A 27,331-nucleotide genomic window follows, 5' to 3' on the forward strand; every position below is an offset into this window, starting at 1 on the left:
TTTCTTTTTTAGAATGCTAAGCTAATCAAGTACCTTTGATGAGTCTTGCCTTTCAAATGTAAGGGCAAGCAAAGTGGACTTTTTGTTGTCTTTTGTTTCTTTGGTTGAATCAAGAGTCTTTGACCTGCTTAAGAAACAAGAAAGCCTAGTTCACATAAGTTTGAGTCCCATGGTTGTGATGTTCTCTGACCCTGAGAAGGGTATATAAGATCTGAGATTGGCATTTTGTTTTGGGGCTCTCACTCACTGGAAGAGTGTCTTGTGATTTGACCAGATGAGACTCTGGGTAGCCATTGTTAAGACCCCCCCAGCTTTGAAAATCCAGACGTTGACGCTTCTCTTTTTGGTAACTATGTATGTGATGTCTTGATCAGAAAAAAGCCTGTCTGTTGATCTGTTTGTAGTTTCTGTTTGTATTTGCTCTGGAGTTCAGGGTGGTGACTTTTTTCCCCTGACCAAAGTGAATGATGTGTGTATATTTAATTAAACTGAGATTATTAACCCATTAAAGTTGCTTTCCTTAGAAAAGCAGATCAAAGAACCTGTGCTAGCAACCCTCCTGTGTGCTCTTGTTGTTGGTCTTGTTGGTCTTTCACCTCCACAGCATCTGCTAGCAACATTGTTGTTACAAGGATAGATAGCATCTCATGGGCATTCCACCCCAGGAGAGTACCTAGTGAGCCTTGATGAATTCTAGTCACTAGACACAGATGATCTAAATCCACATATGCTGAAAGACTAGATGATTGCTAGGTTACTGTCATTAACATTTGAAAGATCATGGAGAATGGGAGAAATCCCATAGGACTGGAGAGGGGAAACTTTCACTTTGACTTTGAGTCATTTTTCAAGAGTGTCCAAATCTTTGGGACTCCATTTGGAGTTTTGTTGACCAAGATACTGGAGTGGCTTGCCATTTCCTTCTCCAGCTCATTTTACAGATGAGAAAACTGAGGCAACCAGGGTGAAATGACAAGTCCAGGGTCACACAGTAAGTATCTGAGGCTGGATTTGAACTCATGAAGAAGAGTCTTCCAGATTCCAGGCCCAGTGCTCTAACCACAGCACCAGGAGAGGGGAAAATGTAGTCCTAATTTTCAAAGAAGGAACAAGAGCAAAGTCTACAAATTGTAGACCAGTTTTTAGAATATATGATTAAACTCATTGAACTTACAGAATAAGAAGCAATGATTACAAAGAGATACCTCTGAAAGAATAGGTCGTGCCAGATCAACCTTTCCTTTTTTGACAAGTTACTAAACTAATTAATCAGAGAACAGTTGTAGATATAGCTTACCTATATTTTAGCAATGCATTTGATTAAATCTTTCATAGCAATTTTGTAGAAAACATGGAAAGATATGGACTAGATAAGTCAAATCTTATTATCTTGAGTCAAAAGAAATTAAATGGCTAGACTTGAAGTGTAGTTGTTAGTTGTCCAATGTTATCTGGGCCACAGTAGTGAAATGTTCCAGAGATTGGTACTTGACCCTGTGATGCTTAACATTTTTCTCCTCTAAATATTATATTTTTGTCCAATTACATGTAAAAACAATTTTTAACATTTTTTTAAATTTTGAGTTCCACATGCTTTCTCTCCCTTCCTTCTTAACCTCCTCCTTGAGAAGACACATAATTTAACATAGATTATACATGTGTGGTCATGCAAAACATATTTCCATGCTAGTCAGGTTGTGAAAGAAAACAAAGAAAAAAAAAAGAAGGAAAAATAAAGTTTAAAAAAAGGTATGCTTCTATCTGCATTCAGACCCCATCGGTTCTTTCTCTGGAGATGGATAGCATTTTTTATCATAAGCCCTTCAGAATTGTCTTAGATCATTGTATTGCTGAGAATAGCTAAATCATTCACAGTTATTCATTGTATAATATTACTGTTGCTATTGTACAATGTTCTCCTGGTTTTGCTCACTTCACTTTGCATCAGTTCATGTAAGTCTTTCCAGGTTTTTCTGAAAGTATCCTGCTCATCATTTCTTACAGCACAATAGTATTCCATCACAATCATATACCACAACTTGTTCAGTCATTCCCCAATTGATGGGCATACACTCAGTTTCCATTTCTTTTCCACCACTAAAAGTGCTACTATATTTTGTACATATAGGTCCTTTTCCTTTTATCTCTTTGGGATACAGACCTAGTAGTAGTATTTCTGGGTCAAAGGGTCTGCAGGGTTTTATAGTCTTTTGAGCATAGTTCCAAATTGTTCTCCAGAATGATTGGATGTGTCCACAAATCCACCAAAAGTACTTTAGTGTCCCAATTTTCCCACATCCCCTCCAACATTTGTCATTTTTCTTTTCTGTCACATTAGCCAATCTGAGAGTTGTGAGATGGTACCTCAGAGTTAGTTTAATTTGCATTTCTCTAATCAATAGTGATTTAGAGCATTTTTGTATGGTTATATAGAGCTTTGATTTCCTCATCTGAAAACTGTCTGTTCATATCCTTTGACCATTATCAGTTAGGGAATGATTTGTATCCTTATAGATTTGAATCAGTTCTCTATATATTTTGAGAAATGAGACCTTTGTCAGAGAAACTTGCTGTAAAATTTTTCACAATTATTTCTAATTATGTATTTCCCTCCATCCTATTTTTCTCATCTCTCTCTTTCTCTCTCTCTCCTTTTACCCTGTCCCTCCTCAAAAGTGTTTTCCTTCTGACCATCACCTCCCCCAATGCAATATTCCTTGTATCAGTCCCCCCTTCTCTTATCCCTTTCCCCTCCTACTTCCCTGTATAGCAAGACAGATTTCTGTATCCAACTGAGTATATGTTATTCCTTCTTTGAGCCAATTCCAGTGAGAGTCAGGTTCAATCATTTTCTGCTACCCCACCCCCCCATTTCCCCTCTACTGTAAAAGCTCTTTAACACTTCTTTTATGTGAGATAATTTGCCCCATTTTACCTTTCCCTTCCCCCTTCCCCCAGTGCATCCCCCTTTCTCAACCCTTAATTTTTTTTTAAATATTATGCTATTATAGTCCACTTGTACCTATGCCCTCTATCTATGTATACTTCTTCTAACTGCTTTAATAATGATGAAATTCTTGGGAGTTGAAAATGTCATATTTCCATGAAGGAATATAAACTGTTTAACCATATTGAATCCCTTAAGATTTCTCTTTTCTGTTTTACCTGTTTATGCTGTCAAGGCTCCTTTGTTCATCATGGATTTCTGGTAGACCAATAACTCTTAAATTGTCTCTCCTGGATCTATTTTCCAGGTCAGTTGTTTTCCCAATCAGGTATTTCACATTTTTTTCTATTTTTTCATTCTTAACGTTTTGCTTTACTACTTCTTGGTGCCTCATAGATTCATTAGCTTCCACTTGCTCAACTCTAATTTTTAATGAGTTAGTGTTTTCATTTTGCTTTTGAGTCTCCTTTCCCAATTGGTTGATTTTACCTGTCAGGGTGTCATTTTCTCTCTTTAGAGTCTGAATCTCCATAGCCATTTTGCCAATCTTATTCTTTAGAGACTTGATTTCATCAGTGGATTTTTTTCCATATTTTCTTTTAGCTCCCTAATTTGGTTTTTAAAATCCTCCTTTAGCTCTTCCAGCAATGCTTTTTGGGCTGGAGACCAGTTTACATTACCTTTTGAGGTATCAGACACGTCTATAGTGTCATTACTGTCCCCTTCCATATTGGTATTTTGATCCTGCCTGTCTCCATAAAAAGAATCTATTGGCCTCGGTTTTTTTGTGTTCTTCTTCATGTTTGTTGTTTTGCCTTTTCCTGGCTTTACAACAAGTGTCTGTCTATGGGACTCAGAGCTCTCTGTTCCAGCTTTCTTATTCTGGGGATTGTGAGTCTAGAATTATAGCCTTCAGTTTCCTGAGGTGTGGGGGAGGGGTCTGGCTCCCTGGCATCTCACTCCCTATGGGTGCTCTCCAGCACTAGCTTTTCAGCAATGGTCTCAGCTCTTTGTTGTTTGAGCTGATCTCTGACTCTTCCCCTGGGGCAGCAAGATTACATCTGGTCTCCTGGTGTTGACCCCTGCTGACTCTGCCCCTCTGGGACTAATGAACTTGTACTATGTGACCACAGAAGCCCCACTTCTTTCTCCTCTGTTCCAGCATTCTTTTTTTTTTTAATTTTTCCCGAGGAATTCTCTGGGTGAGGGGGGGAGGGATTATAGTTGTTTACCTGGCCATTATGTCTCCCGGAAGTTCGAGAAGCCGAGTTTCTGGGCTGCAAGAGTCAGGAGTTGGTATTTCACAGCCGGTGGCATTGCGCTGCCTCTCCTCACTTCCACAGACTGCCATCCTGGGTTGGGTGGCCTGGGGATCTCCACTGGTTTCGGGCACCCAGCTTTCTCCCAGCCTGTCTCCCACGTGAATTTCCCGGCCAGCCGCCTCCGCTTTGGTCTGGAGCAGTTCCACACGCCCCATGCTGAGCCCTCTCCGAGCCTACAGATTCATGCCTTCGGCCTTTCAGACTCTCCCAGCTCAGAAATTTGCCCCACACAGACTGCTCGCGATTTCTGATTCTCTCAAATCTGCTCAAATTCACTTTTTTATGGGAATCTGACAAACCTTGTGAGAGAGCTCTGGTAAGATGCTGCCTTCATGCGGCCATCTTGGCTCCGCCCCCTCACATTTTTCTTTAAGTCTTTGTATGTCACTGTTTTGAATTTGTTGTTTTCTTCTGAGTTTCTCTTTTGATCTCTGTCACGATAATAACTTTCTGTGGTCAAGTTCCTTTTCTGCTGTTTGCCCATTTTCCAGCCTATTTCTTGATTTTTAATTTTAAGTTGGATCTGCTCCCAAGGTGGAGGGAGCACGATACCAAAGTTTGGGTTTTTCATGCTGTTGTTTTCAGCAATGTAATGTGACAACAACAACAACAAAAAGCTAATTCAGCCTTGAGCTACATTAAGAGAAGCATAACTTTTAGGAATAAGTAGATGACAATCTCTCTGTACTCTGCCATGCTCAGACAACATTTGGACAGGACACTGATAAATTAGGGAGCAACCAATATGGTGAGTGCATGTCACCATCAGTAGAAGGTATTTGAAATGTTTAGCCTAGATAAGAGAGAACTCAGATAATATGTGATAGCTGTGTTTAAGCATTTGAGGGGCTGCCATGTGGAAGAGGACTTATATTTGTTCCTTTTTGGCAGCAAAATCAGAACCAGGAGAAAAAGGGAAAAGTTACCAAAAGGTAAATTAAGATTTGATGTCTAGAAAAACTTCCTAAGAATTAGACTTTTATAAAAGCAGAATATTCATGAGATAGTGGGTTTACCATCATTGGAGGTCTCAGAGCAGAGGCTGGATAACTACTTATCAATAAGTAGTAGTGAGGAGTCCTTTTCAGATATGGATTGTATTATATGGTTAATGAGGCCACTTCCAACTTTGTAATTCTGTGACACTGTATCTGCAACTTTGCCACTGGACTTCCCTAATACCTGCATGTTTTCAAGTGAAGAAACAGACACAGACTTAAATATCTGTCACATGAGGACCAGACTAAGCACAGAGGAGGTAATCACCAAAAGGTTGGCAACTATCTACTGAGCATTTAGTAGAGGAAAACTTGTAGCAATCAAAATGGGACCCTTAAAGTATTAAAATGATAGCATCAATAGTTAATCAACCTCTATTGCTAAAAAAAAAAAGCAAGTGAAACACTACAGAACAAAATTAAAACTTTAAATAACACAATAATTACAGGTTTTATATTAAACTTTAGTTCTTATCAATTACTATTTAATCTAACTTCTCCACTCCTCTTCTCTCTCTTCCTCTCATCTCCTCCAAGGAAATCCTCAGTGTACTTTTAAGATTCTTCAACTTTCCAAATTGAAGCAAACAGTGGACAATGATTATCTGTGTGAGATGCCTTTGAATGTTCATAAAAAATATCACCCATATAATCACTCTGACTCCTTTGAAACTCATCATTTCTTTGAAAATTACTTTGCATTTGTGCCAATTTTGGCCTAACAACACCAAGAAGACACAGGTGCTCCACCAGCCAGCACCACACCATCCATGTGTAGAACCATCAGTTACAGCAAATGGAGAAGTTTTGAATACTGTGGATAAGTTCACTTACCTTGGCAGTATACTTTCCAGGGATACACACATTGATAATGAGGTTGACACATGCATTGCCAGATCTAGCTCAGTGTTTGGGAGGCTCCAAAGGTCTCGGAGAGAAGAGGTATCAGACTGGCCACCAGACTGAAGATCTACAGAGCCATTATGCTGACCTCATTGCTGTATACCTGTGAAACCTGGACAGTATACTAGCGTCATGGCAGGAAACTGAGTTGCTTCCTTTTGAATTGTCTTAAGATTCTGGAGATCACCTGGCAGGATAAGGTACTGGACACTGAGGTCCTTTCTTGAACTAAACTGCCAAGTGTTCAAACTCTACTGTAGAAAGCACAATTCCAATGGACTGGCCACATTGTTCAAATGCCAGATGTACACTTGCATAAAGAGTGTTCTATGGAGAACTCAAACCAAGCGCTCACGTGGCAGTCATAAGAAGACATCTGAAGTTCTGTCTGAAGAACTTTGGAATTGATTCTGTGACATGGGAGACACTGGCACAGGACTGCTCAGCATGGTGTACCCACATCAAACAAAGCATTGTCCTATGTGAGCAAAGCAGAATTGAAGTAGCTCAAAATAAACATGAGATGCACACATTTGGAGAGTCCACCCTGAATGTTCACACGAACTATTTGTGCCCAACCTGTGGTAGAACATTCCGAGCTCATAGAGATCTGAGCAGCCATAGTCAGACACACTGTAACTTTACTCTTAACATAGTGATGCTATTTTGATCCTCTTTGAGAACAGAGGACAACAACCATCACCAAACAACCAACTTTGAATGTACTTGTTATATGTGTGGAAGAAGCTCAAATGATACGAAACTCATAATATTCATTTTGTTTCTAAGATTAATAACATAGTTTGACCAAGCACCAAAAGTTAAGGATAAGAAATGAAAATGAATGCAGAACCCGAAATAATATTTTTAAAATTTGGAAAATAGGAAATTGTGATGCAGTATATTTCAGTAGACTCCTGGCACCCACCCTACCAGATAATTAATCATTATGGCTTTAGTAAATGTATGAATGCATGAAATTTATGAGGAAATTTTCTGGCTGGTAAAATTAATTTGCAAACTAAAATGTTTGTATAATAATAAAGGATACACGTTCAGGACTGATATCATTCATGCCTCTCCCCTACCCAAGCTGTGATCATTTGTGGCTTAAAATATTGTATTTGCTTCCTTTTTAAAATCAGTCTATTAAAAACTTTAACTTAATAATAATTAAAAATTTCCTTTCATGTCACTTAAAATGCATTTAAGAGCTTACTCAAATCACTATGTAATGCTGTTCTGAAAGCTTTGGTTTGCAAATGAAAAGGAAATCCTTTATTGTTGTTTTAGTTTATTACAGAATTTGTTTTAGTACAAAAATCTCATCTTGAAACATCAACTTGATTCCTACATTCCATATTCCCTTCCTAGCCCCCTATTCTTTGTCTGCTGGAACCCGAAGAAACAAAGCTATGAATACAAGCCACCTGAATCGCAAAAGCAGTCGGAAATCAGCTCCATCTTCAGGGGTGAGTAAGAGTGTTGTAAACCCTGCGTGTATTTTTTTTTAATCTTAGGGGGAAAAAATCTTATCATTAGAAGCCTCTTTAAAACCTATTGTGGAGAACGGCCTCCTTCTACTGGTCACCGGCTGGCCCTTCTTTTCCCAGGTCGCTTCTAGGTAGCCATAGGGATGGGAGCGGCCTGTTCCTCGTCCGGCCCATGGCTCTGACGAGAATCCCTAATGCCAGGCCCCGCAGGAGTTAGGCCCTGGTCACCCAGGGCAGCCCCCTGTCGTCCTGAGCTTGAGACGTCGTCCGAAGCAATGCCACCTGTCCCTCTATTTCCCGTGGGGCCTTGAAAGCTGCCCCTGAGGCCTTCCCGCGGCCTTTTCATGGTGCAGGGATACGAGGAGATTAAACCCGATGATTTAATTGGGTAGGAAACTCTCCCCCGATGCGGGCCTTATCTGCAAAACTTAACCAGAGTCTGAGGCTGGGAGAGAGAAAGTGACTTGCCCAGGTCCCTGTGCTGCGAGAAATGGGACTTGAACCTCAGTCTTTGCTGTTCCAAGCGCTCTGTTCCTTATACCACACTTTTCAGGAATGACTATATAGCACAGCCCCTCTCCTAGGATGCAAGTGGGACCAAGATGAAGAAACTGAGGAGCAGAAATGTTAAATGGTATGCCCGAAGTAACAGCTGGGAAGTATCTGAGGCAAGATTCAAACCCAGGTCTTCGTGACTCAGTCTAGCTCTCTCATTACTGTATCGCACTGCCTCCCCTAGAATATAAATGTGACAAAGGGTGCTGACTTTTCCCCTGGACCAGTGAATGTAATTAAAGAAGATTGTTAACCCCTTTAAAAGCAGACCAAAGGACCTGTGCTAGCAGGCCATCCTGGGTACGCCAGAGTGCTTGCTGTTAATGCTTACCCAGGGTCACTTAGCTACTAGGTGTCTGAGGCTGCGTTTGAACTCGGGTCTTCCTGACCTGAGGCCTGGTGCCCTGTCCATTGTGCCACCTAACTGCCCCAAATGATATTAGCTACCAAGTGCCAGGCACTGTGCTAAGTGCTTTACAAGCATTGTCTCATTTGATCCTCACAACAACCCTAGGAGACCCCACCCTTACCCCTTTAGCTCTACACTAGTCATGTGACCCTGAGCAAGTCACCCACCAAATCTTTGGACCTCATCTATAAAATAAATGAGATCAGAAGTGTCTTTGCCCCTCCCCCACCAGCCACACTCCCAAGTTCTACAGGAATCAAGTTAAAATGTAATTAGGAAATATTTAACAAAATAAGTCAAAATACAATAGAACTAATAGATAATGTTAATATGTGATTTTCTAAGTCACCGTGTGGCCAGCAGGGAGCCTTATGTGTGGTTTAGAGGCCACTGTTTCTATTGGAGTTTGATACCACTGAGCTAGATTATATCAAATATGCCTTCAAACTCTAACATTGTATAGTTCCTCCTACCCTGAAAAAGAGTAAATAAATGTTCTAATATATGTACTATAAAAAAAAAAACCTATTGTGGAACTGGACATTCTGTAATAGCCTCAGGTTATTAGTTTCCCATAAAAATTGGATGATCTATCTACATTTATTTTGTTTTCCTTCTTAGCTGACAAGGTCTAAGAAGGTAGGAAACAAGCTTCACTTTTACACTATATCCCGCAGTGCCTAGTACTGCATAAACCATAAAACTTCTCTAGAAGAACCTGGAAAAATAGTTTTAAAGTACATTGCAGTTCCACTAGCAGTGTTTTTTGAACCCTTATGATTAACATAATATTAGCTGAAATTATTTAGGTGAAAGAGATGGTAGGTCCATTTTTATACAAAATGTTTCTTTTTTGTGGTATCTTTCCATTAGAAACTCTTGCTTCAACCATGAAATGGTTTTTTAAGCTTGTATCATGATGAATTACTTCAGTGATTTGGTTTGTTTGTTGTTGTTGTTGTTTTTGGAGGTAGGGTTGGGGTTTGTTTTATTCCTTTTGTTTTGTTTTGTTTTACCTACTCAGAAATCCCAATACCTAACTACAATGAGAAGAGGTAATCACAAATGGCCTTCACCTATCCCTAAAGTTCTATGTTGAGCCCTTTCCATCAAATTGCTTACCTACTGATGGTGTCCATTCAGTACTATAAGTTTACAGTAGGCATGGGATTGGAATAATTTGTTATGAAAATGTTATGTTGGATCAGATGGGATTGTAGGCACGTCTGAGGACAATGGAAAGATTACTAGATATGATGTCAGAAGACCTAGGTTCGGGTCTTTGCTTTGCTACTTTCTAGCTGCAAGGACAAGACTCAGTGTCTTTATCTGTAAAATGGAGAATAATATTTACACCACCAAAGTTGCCTTGAGGATCAAATGTATTATTGTTTCTTAAAATTAAACTAGAGGCCTGTGGGGTGGAGAAAGACTAAAGATATTTTGAAAATGAGATTTGGCTCTAAGGATCCTTCTTAGGCATTTATTATTTGGAGAGAAAGAGGGAGGTTGACCATGGTCTTCCTGGAATGTGTATCTAAGGCCTTTGTAAATTACACTATATTTGGTAATAACACCAGTATGTGCTCCAGGATTACAAATTTATTACAGTTGACACTGAAAAAGATATTTTGTGCTTCAGCCTATGAAGAGACCTGCCTACCTCACATGAAGCACTATCTATCTATATCTGCATATTCATTAGGAAATACTTAAAACCATGAAGGTATCTTTGATTGCTCTGTTGTTACATAAAATGTTAATATGCCAACATGTTTGGCATTTAGAAAATGAAAACTTGGATGTTAAACATTGCCATTTCATTGAACATTAGGACTAGCATCTAATGTGCAATTTGCCTAATATCCCATAGCTAGTTAGTGATATGGGCAGGTCAAGAACCCCAGCCTTCTGGTTCTCAGTACATTATTCTTTCACTATGGCACAAGACCTAATGCTTACGAACATCAGGTTACCTGGCCAATTTGCATCATTATTTATTTGAATAATTTTCTTCTGCCCTATTCAGAAGATCAAAACTGTTTTTTTTTCTTCTAAGGACAATATCCCTGGAATTCATGGATTAATCTTTATTATCTCTTCCCCAGAGTGCTCACTCCATTATGCCACAAATTGGCAGCTGTTTTTAAGTGAGTATCTTACAGTACTAGGAAAGCTGGAGAAACAAATGTCTATAGGTAGGTTACAAGTTCAAGGACCATATATTAGTATTTTGAGGCAGTTTAAAGTAGTTATACAGTCTCTTCTCAGCATTTCCCCAGCTGATCTAGTTAATTTTTGGTCACTATGCTTTTTTAAGTTATCCTTAGTCTGAGGTATTTTTCTCAGTTCCCTTGATCTCTGAATCATCAAGGTCTTTTTCTGATTGGAATTCAGATCCATCCCTTGACTTCAGGTCAAAAACAAAACCACCTAATCCCCAGCTTCACAGTATGTCTAAGACTTTAACTATAGAAATTTCCTGAACTAGATCCTCTTTGTTTAAGAACTGCAGACTACTTTTTATAACTTTTCTTAGCTGTGTCCTTTGATCATCTTCACATATTCTTGATTCTGATGCCTTTCTAGTGGGCTCATTATTCTAGATTGATTATCAATCTTAATAGCCTACTCCTGGGTTTTTCAGTAGCTCTCTTCTTTCTTTTTCTAGCGTAGCCTCCAAGTCTTTTATACTTTACCTACCACCAGGGCAACTGGGTGAGTCAGTGGATAGAGTGCCAAGCCTGAAGTCAGGAAAACTCTTCTTCCTGAGTGTAGATCTAGCCTCAGACACATTATCTGTGTGACCCTGGGCAAGTCGTATTTGCCTCAGTTTCCTCATCTGTAAAATGAATTGTAGAAGGAAATAGCAAACCACTACAGTATCTTTACCAAGAAAATGCCAAATTGGGTCACGAAGAGTTGGAAACAACTGAAATGACTTAACAACAACTGCCACTAATCACCACTTACCATCCAGCACCTTCAACATCCCATAATAGGTATCCACAACCAGCCTTGGGAAGTTAGTGACTTTCCCAGTCCCTATCCCCCTGGAGTATCGTATCATCAGAGAAAACATTTTCATATCCATAGTTCAACTGTACTTCTGTTTCCTGGTTCAATACGACTGGAAATATTCTTAAATGACATTAATTTTAGGAATAAGAGGTTTTGGTATGGTTTACTACATGCCAAGGCAAGGAAGTGACATGAGATTAGCACAAAATAAAAGAAAAGAAAAGGAAAAAAAAAATGATTGTCAAGTATTCTCCTTGGTCATTAAGCACCAAAACCCTCTATTTCTTATGATCTCCATTGTTATTAATAGAACTCACTAGGAAAATGGCCATAATTTTTTTGAGTTGATCCTCTTCACTTTGGTAACATTGGTAAATTTAAATCCTCTTTCCCCCAAGCAGGCCCCAAGTATCCTACTCTGCAAAGTTCTAATCCCCTGAAGATATCTTAGCTCCATCTTTCACAGCCTCCACCACCATCTGGTGGTGTCCTTAGGTCTGGCCATTTTTGTATCCTAGGATATTTTCTTGAAACAAGAGCTATTTGGGATTTTTTTTTGGGGGGGGGGGTGGAGAATGAAGAAGTTCCTGTTAGCTAAATAACAATTTCTTTCCTAAGAATATTAGTCTGAAGTGTACATGTCCTAACAGTTTAGCATTTCAGTAATTATGTTATAGTGCTTCTCTGAAACGAAGGCATCTTTCAGCTCTCATTAATACACACTAGATTCATAAACATTCCTTAGTGATAAGTTAGGGACTGAAGGCAATACAAGTAAGGAAGTGTTTGGATTTTTGGTTTTCCCTTTTGTCCTAATGATAACATTCATAATCACTAGCTCTGCTTGATCTTTTTGTGTTTGTCCTTCATTTTTGAAGAGGACCATGACCTCAGAGAAATGATGACATGACTTGCAGTTGACTTGGATTTGAGTGAGGAAGTGCTGTGCAAGGTCACCAGCCTCACTTTCTCCTCCAGAGCCATCTGGATCCAGTGACCAGATATTGATCAGGATGACTGGAGATGACCCAGCATGCAATGGGAGACCCTGGCCCTTTTAGGCTCAGGCCTTTTCATGTACTTACTTGGAATGACGTAATGCCCATTCAGTGAACAGGCCTCTTTAAGAAGTGAGTCAAGGGATGGCCCCTTTAATTAGAAAAAAAAAATCAAGGTGGGGGGAGAAGACCCTCAGGATTGCAGTTCCAAAGAAAAGCAGTTACCATTAACATTCGCTCTAAGCCAGGAGGGCCAATGAAGGACAAAGACAACCTGTGAGTAGATTGAGCTGCCTGAAAGGGGACCCAGCTAGTTGTGTCACTCAGCTCGTTGTCTCCCTCTCCTACCTCTTCCTCTACCTTTCCCTCTCCCTCTCCAAAGGAAGCTAAATTTTGATGGCCAGAAGCTGCCCACTTAACTTGGGGTTTCCTTGCTAAATTTCTTCCTTCCTTCCTTCCTTCCTTCCTTCCTTCCTTCCTTCCTTCCTTCCTTCTTTCCTTCCTTCCTTCCTACCATAGGTCCCTGCCCAAGCTCCACTTAATGGCTTGATCTTTTTAATAGACAGTGAAGGATGTTTTGCTTTCACTAATGGAAGATTAAAAAGTCTAAAAATCTTAATGCTGATATTTTCTGCAAAGTAAACTGAGGGCCTATTTCCAAAATCACAAATTTAACAATAATAGTTTGGAACAAACAAAATGAAAGCAATGTGCAGCATTCAAGGTCCTTTGACTATGAGTCACATTCCTGTGCAGTAGTTAAAAATGTGCTCTACTCCCAGTACAACAACTTCCAGATCCCCTTGCCTTTCAATGGGTATGGGGGAGTTTGTTGGGAGACTAATGGATAGCATACGTGTGATGATGCAGCAAAAATGAAAACAGCTGCACATACAACTTTCTCAAAAGTTCACATAACAGTAAGAGCAGCAGAGGATAATTAAGGAATTTTGGAGGGGGATAGGTTATTTTTCCACTTGGCAAACTCACACAACATGTGGTAGCAAATATCCTAGAAAAGACTGGAAGGACATGGACAAAGAAAAATGAAATGAGAAGCTATAATATGTAACATCTTCAGAACTGATTTTATGAATCATCAGTAGTCTATGTAGGCAAAAGAGCTGGGCTAGAATACTTCTTCCAAAATTTCAACCATATATTTAGAGCTTCAGTCAGTTAATAAGCATTTATGAAGTACCTACTGTGTGTCAGACACTGTGCTAAGTACTGGGAATACAAAAAGAGACAAGAGACAGTCCTTGCCGTCAAGGAGTTTACAATCAACTGGAGAAGACAACAAACAAATAGGCACAAACAAGCTACATACAGGATAAATAGGAAATAATTAAAAGAGGGAAGGCATTAGAATTATGAGGGGTTGGGAAAGATTGCCTTTAGAAGATGAGATTTTATTTGGGACTAGTGGGAAACCAGGCAGTGAAGATGAGGAGGGAGAATGTTCCAGTCATGAGGAACAGCCAGAGAAAATGCCGAGAGCCAAATGTCTCATTCATAGAAGAGCCAGGATGCCAGTGGAAAGAAGAGTATATGGAGAGAGAGAGGTGTAAGAAGACTAGAAAGGTAGGTGAGGGGGCTTATGAAGGACTTTGAACACCAAACATAAGATTTTGTATTTGATCTTGGAGGTGATAGGGAGCCACTAGAGTTTATTGAGTAGGTATCAGACCTTCACTTTAGGAAAAATCACTTTGGTGACTGAATTAAGTGAGGAGAGACTTATGGCAGGCAGACCAACCAGTAGGCCATTGCATTCACCCAAGCATGAAATGATGAGGGCTTGCACCAGGGTGATAGCAGTATCATAGGAAAGAATGGGGCACGTTAAAGAGATGTTGCAAAGGTGAAATCGATAGGCCTTGGCAACGGTTTGGATATGGCAAGTGAGAGATACTGAAGGGTTAAGGAGGACACCTCAGTTGTGAGCCTGAGGGACTGGAAGATTATGTTGTTCTTATCAGTACTAGGTAGAGGAGAGGGATTAGAGGGAAAGATAATGAGTTTAATTTTGAACTTTCTGAGTTTAAGATGTCTATGGGACATCCAATTTGAGATGTCTGAATGGCAAATAGAAATACGATATTGGAAATCAGCAAAAAAGTTAAGGCAAGCTAGGTAGATCAGAATCATCAGCACATAGATGATAATTAAATCTGTGAGAACTGATGAGATGGCCAAGTGGAGTAGTATATAGGGGGAAGAAAAGAAGGTTCAGGTAAGAACCCTGTGAGATACCAGTGGTAGCGGGGTATGACCCAGATGATGATTCAGCAAAGGAGACAGAGAAGGAGCAGTTTGATAGGCAGGAGAACCAGGGGAGAGTGGAGTCTTGAACATTTTAAGAAAAGAGGGTGATCCAACAATGTCAAATACTGAAGCAAATTCAAGAAGAATGAGGATTAAGAAAAGGTAATTGGATTTGACAATTAAGGAAATCATTACTGATATTGGATAGAATAGTTTCAGTAGAATGATGAGATTGGAAGATGGATTTAGGGGGTTAAGAAGAAAGTATGAGGAGAGGAAGTGTAAGGCACCTATTGTAGATGTTCTTCTCAAGGATTTTAGCCACAAAGAGCAGAAGAGATATAATATGATAGCAGGGATAGAAGGATCAAGTGAAGGTTTTTTTGGGGGGATGGAGAAGACATGGGCATTTTTGTAGGCAAGAGGAAAGGAGCCAATAGACAAGAGATTGAAGACAAGTAATAGAGTAGGAATGACAGAGGAGGTAATCTGTTGGTGGAGATGGAATGAAATACAATATTGCTTATAAAGGTAGAGGGGTTAGCCTTAGTATGGAGTAGGGCTGCCTCTTTGTGTGAGACAAGAATGAAGGAGGAGATAGTGGCAAAAAACATATGAATAATATGAGATGAGGAAGAAGAGAGAAGAGGGACTCATGGTAAAGGGCCTTAATTTTTTCTCCTCTGAGTTGGTGGGGCGGGGGGAGTTTGAGGCAGGGTAAAAAGGTTTAGAAGAACTGCTGTGGAAAATGGGAGAGTGAGTTAATAATAGAAGACTGTCTAGCAACAGTGAAGGCCCAGTTCAGGTTGTATAACATAAAATTGTAGTAGACTCAAACAGTATAGTTGCATGATTTTCTTTATCTTTATTCAGCAGTACTTACATAGGAGTGAAAGGAATGATCCAAGGTTGAGCCTTGGAAATGGCGAAATAAGTGATGTGAAAAGGAGGCCAGAGATTCTAGAGGAGAGAACAGTGTAGAGTTGAACTGGTTCACCAAGGGGTCAAGAAGGGGAAAAGAGAAGAGAATAGATAGTGCAGGGGTGACGGCCTGAAAGAAAACTGAGCGCCAAGGGATCAAAGGTCATGATACAGAGGAAGAGCAAGGTTTAGTAAGGGAAAGCAGAGCAAGAAGAGAGAAGCTATTAGACTATGGTCGGATAAAGAGATTCCAGAATTCTGGAACATGAAGATGATGAATTTGTGGAATGCTGCAAGATCAAGGATATTTTGATTGGGTGGAAGATGGTGGGTGGACCTCTAAGGAGAAGAGGTTACTGTGTGATAAGAGTAGGGGAAGAACCTAGAAGTGGCAATGTAGACTAACTTGTCTTGACCAGTGAGCTGAGAGAATGAGTGAAGGTACAGCCAGTACTGGAAAGGGTGGCCACAGAGGCTGTGCCATCAGCAGGGAGCCAGTTCTTGGTGGCTGCTAGAAGACGGATGGAATAGAATGATAAAAGATGTTTTGAAGGCAGGCTTGTTACTTATGCAACAGGCATTCCAGAGGGCATAGTGGAAGATCCGGATAGCATTTGGTTGGGACGTTGGAGTAGAAGGTTTGAGGGTGATGAGAATAAGGAATCAAGTGGAGGGAGTTAGGAACGGGATTTAGATGATGCCCTATAGGGCTTCTGAATCATTGAGATGTGTAGGGTATGCATAGCCAGATATAAGTAAGTTTTTAATTGAATGGAAGATTCTACTCTTCTTCCCAGAGGAAGAGTCTAAGCCTTGACACATACAAATACTTCAAGAATTTGTGATTTCATCCATATAGGTCTCCTTTTACCAATATGAATAACAGTCTTTTCACACCTTAGCAGATGTTTAATAAGTTGCAGTAGCAAATAGAGATAGATATACATATACACGTATATTTGGACCAAACCTATAATTTCGTTGACATAGGAAACTCCTGATGAGGAAATGTTGGCTCTTACTATATTCTCTCTACTAATACATATCAGTACCTGCTTTACAAGTTATAGTCTGAGAAAATTTCCTCAGGCACTGAGAGATTAAATGACTTTTCTTAAATCACACAAAACTAATATATGAGTCAGGGATGGGACTTGAGCCAAATCTTCCTGACCTCTCATATATATCCATCCTTGAACCCAGGTCTTCCTGGTTAAGGATTTAAAGAAAGAAAAAAATGTCCATATATTTGCTACCACATTCACTCACACACACACACACACACACACACACACACACACACACACACACATACCAGGAAAGGTCACCTTGACTGGCTCAAAGTGGGACCTTCTCTAGAGGTCTCTGCTAGGTCTCTGCCACTCTCTTCTCATTTCCTTCAGTGAGTGGAGCTAAGACCTGTTTGCTTATAGATAATGAGATTAGCTTGTGATGATTTAAAAACTAAAAAAAGAACTTTAAATAACAAACTGCAAATAACTGGTAAAATGTTCTGAGCCCCCAGGCAGTTGGTTGCTTGCCAGATGAACAGGGTGATCTCCCAGCCAGCTGAATTGAGCATAATCAGTTATCCACAAATTACCCTTCCCTCTCACTATCAAAAGCAAAAACAAAAACTGAAAAATAATTTTAAAATTATCTTTTTTCTCTAGCAAACCATTGTTTAAAATATAAATTATCAGTTAAGTAAAACTTTCAAATAGAAAAAAAAAACCTTAGTAACGAACCTTATCTCCCATTGCATGAGGCAGTAGGAGAGTGGAGTACACTCACTATTTGTTGTTCTAGCAGTTTCTCAGAGAAGCCAGAATTCTGTCATTCTCTGTTAGATTCTCTTAAACCCAGCTAGTCAGGAAAAGGAAAAGGCAGCATCTGCTAATGCCAAGCCTTCTCCCCTGTCTCTCTCTCTCCAAAGAGACTTTTTAAACACCCTTTGCACAAGACAGGCCTGATCCAGTTGGGAAGAAACAGAACTCCCAGGGTCTTTGATGACTTAAACCCCTCTACAAAGCAGCCAGTACAAGCCTTGCCAGAAGGATTGTTTATATGTGTATTTAGATACATATTTACATTATACGTGTATATATATATATATATACAAACAAATACAAATTTATATACCTATAAGTATATGTAGGGGGAGGTGTTGCATACCAAGTGTGTATGTATGTACATGTATATATGTGTGTGAGTGTGTGTATGTATATATATATATATATGTGTATGTGTGTGTATGTATGTATGTGTGTATATATATGTGTGAGTATGTGTGTATGTATAAATATATACATATATATATATATATACACATACATATACACACATACACACACACAGAGGAAGAGAGAGACACAGAGAGAGAGAGAGAGACACCAGCCTATCAAAATACGGAGAGGCTCATTTGGTTCTTGTACAGCAGATATACACAGAGCTAGCACTCCAATACTTTCCTAACATGGTAGGACTTGTATAATATCAATTAAGTTGGGTGTCTTTGATTGAGTCTTACTAGGTGCTAAACCCCAGGCCCAAACCCCTATCTATTAGGTACTAAGCCTGTGTGGGCGTGAAGCCCTCAGGGTCCTAAGGGGAGCTGCTAGGACCAGAGCCAAAAGTAAGAGCTTAAGTTCTGATCACTCAGATGATGGTTTAATGATGGCTAAAGAGTGTATAAAAAGAGAGAACAGAGCTATTTGCTTAGGGCTGTCACTCTTAGTGGTGTACTGATGTGGAGATTCTGGGCGGCTGTACTTAAGAGCCCTCCAGCTTGTAAACCCGGATGTTGGGACTTTATTAAACTCTGGTGACTATAAATTGAGATTTGAATCAGACAAGATCTGTCTGTTGATGTTTGTAATCTGTGTTTGCTCTGCATCTCAGCGTGTTGGCTTTTTCCCCTGAACTAAGCGAATGATATCTATATGTTGGATTGAAATAAGATTGTTAACCCCTTAACATTGCTTTCCTTAGTAAAGCAGATCAAAAGAACCTGTGCTGGCAGCTTTCTGTGTGCTGGTTGTTGGTGGGTCTTACACCCTTCAGCAGCTGCTAGCAGATTGTTGCAACAACTTGGCATAGCAATCAGGAATTTAATCACTCGCACATCCCCATATAATGATAATGAAACATCAGAGGAGGGTTTCCAAGAAGAGACTTACATACTTTTGTTGTTCAGTCATTTCAGTCCTGTCCAACTCTTCACGACCCCATCTGGGGTTTTCTTGGCAAAGATACTGGAGTGTTTTGCCATTTCCTTCTCCAGCTCATTTTACAGATGAGGAAACTAAGGGAAACAGTGACTTGTCCAGGGTCACAAAGTTAGTAACTCTCTGAGGCCAGATTTGAACTCAGAAAGAGGAGTCTTCCTGACTCCAGGCCCAGCATTCTAGCTACCATGTCACCTAGCTACCCTGCCTTACATACAGGAAGTGCTTAATAAGTATTTTAATCTTTTGAGCATGTCCTGGATCCACACCTATTTGTTACTCAGTGGACGAGGGTATACAACTTAGGCTTGTTCAGGCCCCTGTACTCCTCAAGGACTCTTCCTCTGGACCCTAAAGCAACCAAATCTGGAACTTCCCATCATGGGTGCAACTTCCCATGATGGCTCCTTCTCAAGGTAGTGTTTCTAATAATGAGGAGGTAGTTGAGCATTCTGGAAAAGAACATCATTCTAAAAGTCAACAGAGCTAGGTTCTCATCTCAGCTCTACCACAAACTAGTCACATATCCTAAAGCTTCTTAAAAAAACTTTATAGATCCTAATTTCATCATGTGTAAATATTATAATAGTCGTGAGCCTGTTTTGAGAAGCTAAGATGTCATACAGATATATGTTGGCATCATCTTCAGACTTTAGATCTATTTCCCACTTTTTCATCTCTTGTTGCCTCTTTGGCCATATCTGCTCTTACAAGGTAAAAACATAGAAAGCGTCATGCTATATCAGACCTATGTCCAAACAGCATAGTGGTTAGTTGCCAAAAGCAGCCCCAAGGTTCAGATTATTCCAACATCACTTAGTAGCTTTATAGCTACCATTCATACCTCTATCCAGATGGTTTGGAATTCTGGTCTGATCATTTTAACATTTGGAGATCAAATATTTGTTCACTTTATCTTCACCATCATAATTTTACAGATGACTGTTCCACCTTAATCGCCAGTTTATAAGCCGAAGAGTTATAATGTATCTGGAACTGGTCTACTAAGGAAAAAAGAAGAGGAAGGGAAGCAAGCATAGCCAATATAGGGTTGATGGCCTGGGAAAGAACTGATGGGTGGAAGGATTAGATGATGTGGTGAAGACCAAAACCAGAGTCTGGAGTTCCAAGGCAGAGGGAGAGGTGAGATGACCACAGATGATGATCAGATAAAGTGTTTTCAGATTTCATGAATATGGAAATGGAACACTTGCATGTGACAGCAAAGTATGACTATCTTTGTCTGTAGTTGTGGTGGGGTGAAGCAATAGGGCATAGGAAATGAGCAGGTTAATTGGAATGGCTGCTCACAATGGCAGGCACAAGGCAACTGCTCTGGAATTGTAGGTGGCTGGAGAGGGTACCAGGAACACAATGGAAGGAAGTTACTAGTGTTATGGTAACAAATATCTCTGTTACCTAATTAGTGGCTGCTTAAGTCCAATTATATACATGCCTCTCATAGCTGATGGCACCATCAGAAAACTAGAAAAATGGCATTCCTCAGGAGCTAGGCCCTTAGAGGTAGAGGACCATTGGGTTAGCAGAGGAGGTAAGGTTCCAGGAATTGCCCTGGAAATCCCAATCTCTGGTATAGTTGCTATATATTTGTGATAGAAATTAACACCAGAGGGACCCGGCTAAGTGTGATTTTTAATGTGCCATTTCCATTTAACAATAGTAGCCTCCTGTGCTCTATCCATCATGTTAAAGGAGCCATCTTGAATCACCCAAGGTATAAGTAGCACCAGACAAAGGGTGATTGTATGACCCTGAGTCATCTGTTCAATAGTAAGGTCTCATAACAGGTGATCCGTTGCTTCTTAAAAGTGGTGCAGGGCCCTCGAAGGTACTGGCTAGTCAGAATTCATAATACCACTGCCCTTTGTAGCCTCCCCTGAATGATCCAATGGGGGAGAGGCCTTAGAAGATTCTCTGTGTTGAGGAATAGCTGGTGCTGAATTTCCCTGAGCAGTTTTACTAGCATCCTCATGGGCTGGCCATCAATTACTTCTTATCAACTTCATGTTTTAAGAACCACACCAAAGGTTCCCTTCAGGATGTGTCTATTCCTCTGCCCATCTAGCAGGGCATCAGCTTTTGTAACTCCTCCCCCATTCCCAGAGCATCTCTTCACACTGATAGCAGTATTTGCCCAAGCCACAACTATCCCAGAGCTAAATGAAGCCACTCTGATTGGGCTCCATCCAGAAGGCAGGCTCTAACTCTGTCTAAGGTAGCGGGGTTAGAGTGTGGTAGGCTGTGGAATGGCAAAATGATGCAATCACTCAAGCTCATTTCCTTTGGGAACTTCACATCCCCTTGCAGATCCTAGTTGGGCAGCCTGCTACAAGTACAATAGGAATTCATCTTGTTAGCCAACTGCTAACAAGCTTCCATCTCAGTGACCTAAAAAAAGGACAAAATCTCCCCTTATGGAGGCTCAAATCAATTTAGCTGGCTGTGATGACAAATCCTCAGAGAGCTCCCGAGATTGTGGAACTCAACTGCAAAGGGCACCTCAGCATTGGCCACTTTAGACCATAACCTCAGCAGCCATCGCTTCAGTGATTCATCATGCTTCTGTTTGAACTTCTGCAACCTGCTCAATTCACTCCCTGCTCCCACACAGGTGGGAATCATTGTCCTCCCTAGAGCAAAAATAATTCTGGGACTTTTTTTTACCAATGGTATGAATTTCCAAGTCTCTTCCCTACTTCTGCTCTCATTTTCCTGTGTCATGGTTCCAATCTCAGCAGGATACAATGCAACTGGAACCTCTGGAACTAGAACTTCTGGGTCAGAGACAATGCAGTAGGTTCTTGGTTTCAACCTATTAGTCTCCATCTCCATCAGAAAAGATTACTTCACTTCCGTGTCACTAGCCCCTCAGTTTCATTGCACAGTTCTTAGAAGCCAAAATCTCAGTCTCTAGTTGCTGAATATATGGAACTAGTTCACTTCCAGCTTTATTATGCTGGCAGTCCAAATTCTGCAAGATGGTCAGCAGCAAAAGGAATGAATGTTGAACGTGGCACTTTCTTTAGCCTCCCAGGCACCTTCTCCAGAACTCAATGAGCTCATCTCTCCATGTGAGTGGGAGGCAAGGGTATGCAAAAAAGATCCCCTTCAGTCCACAACCCCTTTTTCATGAAAGTGTCTAATCAATAGGGAATGGCAGCTCAAGTGGTCATCAGACATTCATCAAGTGGGGCGGCCTCAGCTCCATGTAGATGGGATTCTTTATGCCCTTAGATGACCAGGAAGCCAGAGCTAATCAGATCCTGGGGACCAGCTTTGATGCTTTTGGGGGAAAATTAATCCCTGTTGAAGGAGAAAGGAAGCCCTGGTACTATTACAAACCTCATCCATTACCTGACCCTCTATATATGTGTGTTCCTCAAGGATCTATTCTTGGCCCTATTATATCTGTATTATACTCTTATCCTTTGGCAATCTTTTCCACTCCTACAACTTCAACTGCCACCTTTAATAATCAGTAAATAAATCAGCAAGCATTTATTAAGCACTTACTATGTGCCTGCTGACATTTATATAGCACTTGAAGGTTTTCAAAGACTTTTATATACATTATCTCATTTGATTCTCAGAACAACCCTGTGAAGTGGCTACATTGAATATTAGTATCCCAGTCCGACATATGAAGAAACTGTAGCTCAGTAAGTTTAAATTATTTAAGCATCAGAGACAGGCTTCAAATCCGAGTCTCTCCTGACTCCAAGTCTAGTGCTTTTTCCAATATATGAGACCTCCTCTTTATCTGTACAGATGACTATTGGAGTAGTCTCTTAACAGGTTTTCTCACCTCTCCTCTCACCTTCTGATTTGTCCTTCATACTTCTGCCAGAAAAATATTTCTTGTGCATAGCTCTGGACTTACTCCTTTGCTCAGAAACCTTGAGTGGTTCCTTCTTGCCTAGTAAATAAAATCCACATGCCTTTGCCTATCATTCAGGGTCATCCATCATTTGGTGCTTATCTACATTTCCAGATATTTTTCATAATACTCCCCTCCACATACTGCATTATGTTCCAGTCTAGTAATGAGGAAGATAAGAAGACAATAACTGTAACACAAGGCAGAATGTGATCATTATAATAGAAGAAGTAAATTGTCAAATGTTATGGCAGCATGGAGAAGGGTGAAATTCCTTATGGTTAGGTTGATTAGGGAAGGACTCATCAATGGGGGGGGAGGGGTTTCAGATGAAGCTAAAGGATGAATAGGATGTTAACAGACATATACAGGGTCAGGGCATTCTAAGTGTAACGTTAACTATCATGACCCCTTCTGCCTGAAGAATAGGTGTGTTAGATCTTGCCTCTTCCTTAGGGCTCTCTGGTACCCATAAGGGGATTGACCATGTTTACACACTCTGCCAATGGCTCCAGCCCCCACTGATGATGTTTCCCCAATTACAGGGGATGGGTCCCCTGTATCCTGTGTTCATTTACCCATTTACAATTCAATTAGCTGTGACTCCAACCATGAAATTAAAAGATGCTTTCTTCTTGGAAGGAAAGCTATGGAGAAATTGCACAGCATACTAAAAAACAGAGACATCACCCTGCTGACAAAGGTCTGTAATAGTCAAAGCCACGGTTTTTCCAGTAGCAATGCATGGCTGTCAGATCTGGACTATAAGTAAAGCTGAGTACCACAGAATCAATGCTTTTGAATTGTGGTGCTGCAGAAGATTTTCGAGCGTCCCTTGGACAGCAGGGAGATCAAATCAGTCAATACTTAAAAGAAATTAATTCAGGCTATTCACTGGAAGATCAAATACTAAAGCAGAAGTTGAAATACTTTGGCCACATAATGAGAAAATGGGACTCCTTGGAAAAGATCCTGATGTGGGAAAAATTGAAGGGAAAAGTAAAAAGGGACAGCAGAGGATGAGATGGATAGACAGTATCGCAGAAACAATGAACATGAACCTGGGCAGACTTTGAGAGACAGTGGAGGATAGAAGGGCCTGGAGTGCTATGATCCATGGGACCACGAAGAGTAATACACAACTAAACAACTGAACAACAAAAATAATGTACAAACTTACTTCCTAAATATAGGCCTTAATCTCCTTCCTGCCTTCCCTCCAATGACCTCAATTATTGAAAAAGAGAATGGGGACTAGGTTTATAGCTTAGCTTGGTTCCCATAGAGTTCAGTCTCAAGTTCCAAGTCCAAAGTCCCCCTTGGGTTTGAGTCCCAGGTACCCTGGCTTCTCAGGGCTTCCATGCTAAGCTAGCTGATTACAAGGTCCAACCTGGAATCCAGCTGCCAAGGGTTGCAATGACTCAAACTCCTAGGCCTCGTGGGAATTGCTGTCAGTGCCTGAAACTGGAGACAAATGACACAGAACAAAAACACCCCTGGGTCCATTTCTTGGAGCTGAGACAAAAGAAGGGGAAGGTATTCCCCACTTCTGTTGCAGTTCACACATCAAACTGTGGGTGGATTGTGTGATCTTTACCTTCTGGGCTCAGCAGGGAAGAACTTGAAGAAGACAGACTGCCCCAGTCTGGCAGTTTTTAAAGATGTAGCCTGTCCTGGATACACAGCTACTAAGTGGAGACTACTCCCCCCATACACATGGTAAGGGAACACAGGGAAGTAGGGTACCCTGCTACCTATTAGACAATCTGGCCCCAAACAGGGCAAGCTACCTTACACACACAGGGAAGATCATAGAGGTAGGAAAATGCAAGGTGAGTTCAGATTTTTGTTTTTTTAAGTATTCTACATTGGTTACAATATGTACATGTATAAGGTATTAATTGGTGTTAATAAGGATGAAAAGAGGCTGGAGTCCAATTTTGGAGGGCCTTGAAAGGAATTTTTATTTTATCCCATATGCATCAGGGAGCAGTTGAAGGTTTTTGATCAGAAGCATAATAAGAATAGTTTTGTGCTTTAGAAAGATTACTCTAGCAACAGTGTTTAGGATAGATTAAAGGTAAAGAGACCAATAAGGAGGCTATTTAAATTATCCACGTGAGGAGTACAAGGACCCGAATCAAGGTGTATGCTATATACTTAGACTACATTGTTAAATGCTATCAATAGTGCTGGATAGTGATGACTTTGGGTCGCAGTGTCAAAAACTCTGTTTGAAAACTAAAAACATCTTGTATACCCATATTCTCTTGGGCTTACTTGTAGCAAAAGTTATAGGACCTCTGCAGTCAGATATTATGGGACCCTGAGAGTACCATGTGCAAACTTGGATTTCAAAGTACAATTGCTTCGGCAGATCATTTATAGATTTTAAATATAACAGAGCCTATAACTTATTGTGGGGCAGCTAGGTGGTGCAGTGGATAGAGCACCAAGCTTTAAGTCAGAAAGATCTGAGTACAAATCGGGCCTCAAGCATTTACTAGCCATGTGACCCTGGGAAAGTTACTTAATCCCCATTTGCCTTAGTTCCTCATCTGTAAAATGGGGGCACACTGGAGAAGGAAATGGCAAAGTATCATTGCCAAGAAAATCTCATGGACAGAAGTCAATGGGGTCACATAGAGTCAGACACAACTCTAGTTCTGTTCTTTACAGACAAGTACCTATTTATGTCTATCTCTCTCTTTTTTTTTTCCTTTGAGAGTTCCTTAGCCAAGAAAAAAACAGCTTCTCAATTCTATAAGAACTCTTTTTAAAAAAATCTTTCCATTTGGATTTTTGTTAAAGGGTTATTTGTGCAAATCAAAGCATAAACTAAGTACTAAAAGGGAGACTTTATTTGGTTTAGTCTCCAGTCTCAAATTCTGTACCAGTTTTCATTGCCTCATTACTTAGTCTTTCCATTTCCTCTTCCCCCTTTCTCTTCTTCTCCTCAGCTTTCATATCTGTTGTTCATAAAACTATCCTGTTGATTTCTATGCATGCTTTGTACTCCTAAACTGTCCTTCCTTCCAATTTCAGCTAATACCCTATTCCTTTATCTCCATGCTCCTCACGTTGCTGTATCACAGATGAGTAGAAAGGAGGTAAGTTAGGAGAAGGCTTTCAATGCAGGCCTCTTCATGTGTCCCCTCACTGCCTCTGAATATACCCGTCTTTCCTTGGATGGGGAAAGAAGGGAGTGGTGATGGCATGGAGGACAGTAATAGCTTAAATGCCCTGCATGCGTCAATTTACAAATGTAATAGCATCAGAAAAACGCATGCTTGCAAAATTTTCACCAGTTCCTCTTACACTAGTCAATTCAGTATTATTCTGTGCCCCTTCTTTGAATTCTCCATAGTAGAAATCCAAGAGCACAAGCATATGTTGACAAACAGTCTTCCCATTAATAGAAATTTCCACAGAATCATCATCGTACACTGAAAGGTCTGTCCCTACTTGGGTTTGTAAATGCAGTTCCCACTTTCTTTTTGATTATTGGCATAGGTCAGATATCTAAGGAAAATGATAAATATCTGCTTAAAAAAGAAAACCTATGCAGTAGTCAATAAAGAATTAGATGGCATGGTTATTTAGAAATGGCCCGAAAGTCTTTTGGCTGCCAAATCATTCCCTGCCATATATATCCAAAATCAAATATCACACATCCATATCATATATCACATATATCACACAACATCTATTGCTTGTTATTTAAAAATAGCTAGACAGAGATTCTGTCCCTCCCTAGAAAACAGACTCCCGTAAAATGAAATTCATAATGAAAAGTGAAGAGCCCTCTTTCTCTCATTTCCTCTAGGCAAAGTTGAGGCACAAGAATCAAGCTTCATAACCCTTTCCCATGATCATATTCAAAAACCCACATTCCTAGGACTGACAGTTATGTGTTTTACAAAAATCCTGGTTTCACTTAACATTTCCAAACCTGTCATAGCACTGACGTGAGGAACTCACAGTGTGGAATTGCTTTCACCCACACAAATCAGCAGGTCTTCTGTGACCTATTGTTTTAGAGTTGCATTGGTCACGGAGAGCATGTGACTTTCCCAGAGTCACCTGGCTAGTATATGGGAGCAGCAGGACTTGAATACAGGTTTTCCTAATTCTAAGAACAGCCCACTATCTACCATCCCCATACTGTGATAGCAATTAAGGTTTAGAAGAGAACTTTTGATTTCCCTGCTAGTGATTTCACCATGCTCTCCAAGTTATATTTCACCATGCATTAACAATTTTATTTTTATCCAGGAGGAGGAAATTCAAATCTAGTGAACAATAGGATACCCCAGTGAGCCATGCCCAGCCTTCATCACATAGGAGACGAAGTCAGCAACTAGCAAGAAG

General features: G+C 40.3%; 1 protein-coding gene across 1 annotated transcript in view; it reads left to right on the top strand.

Annotated features, from left to right (window-relative positions):
• The window catches only part of LMNTD1 (lamin tail domain containing 1), a 102,069-nt gene that overhangs the window by 72,839 nt on the left and 1,899 nt on the right, over positions 1-27,331 (top strand). The window contains exons 10-11 of the mRNA XM_036758443.1: positions 7,545-7,642; positions 27,236-27,331. Coding sequence (XP_036614338.1) covers positions 7,545-7,642; positions 27,236-27,256 — 119 coding nt within the window. The 3' untranslated portion in view covers positions 27,257-27,331. The remainder of the gene's footprint in view (positions 1-7,544; positions 7,643-27,235) is intronic.

The sequence above is a fragment of the Trichosurus vulpecula genome, chromosome 5, assembly GCF_011100635.1.
Source record: "Trichosurus vulpecula isolate mTriVul1 chromosome 5, mTriVul1.pri, whole genome shotgun sequence".
Lineage (NCBI taxonomy): Eukaryota > Metazoa > Chordata > Mammalia > Diprotodontia > Phalangeridae > Trichosurus > Trichosurus vulpecula.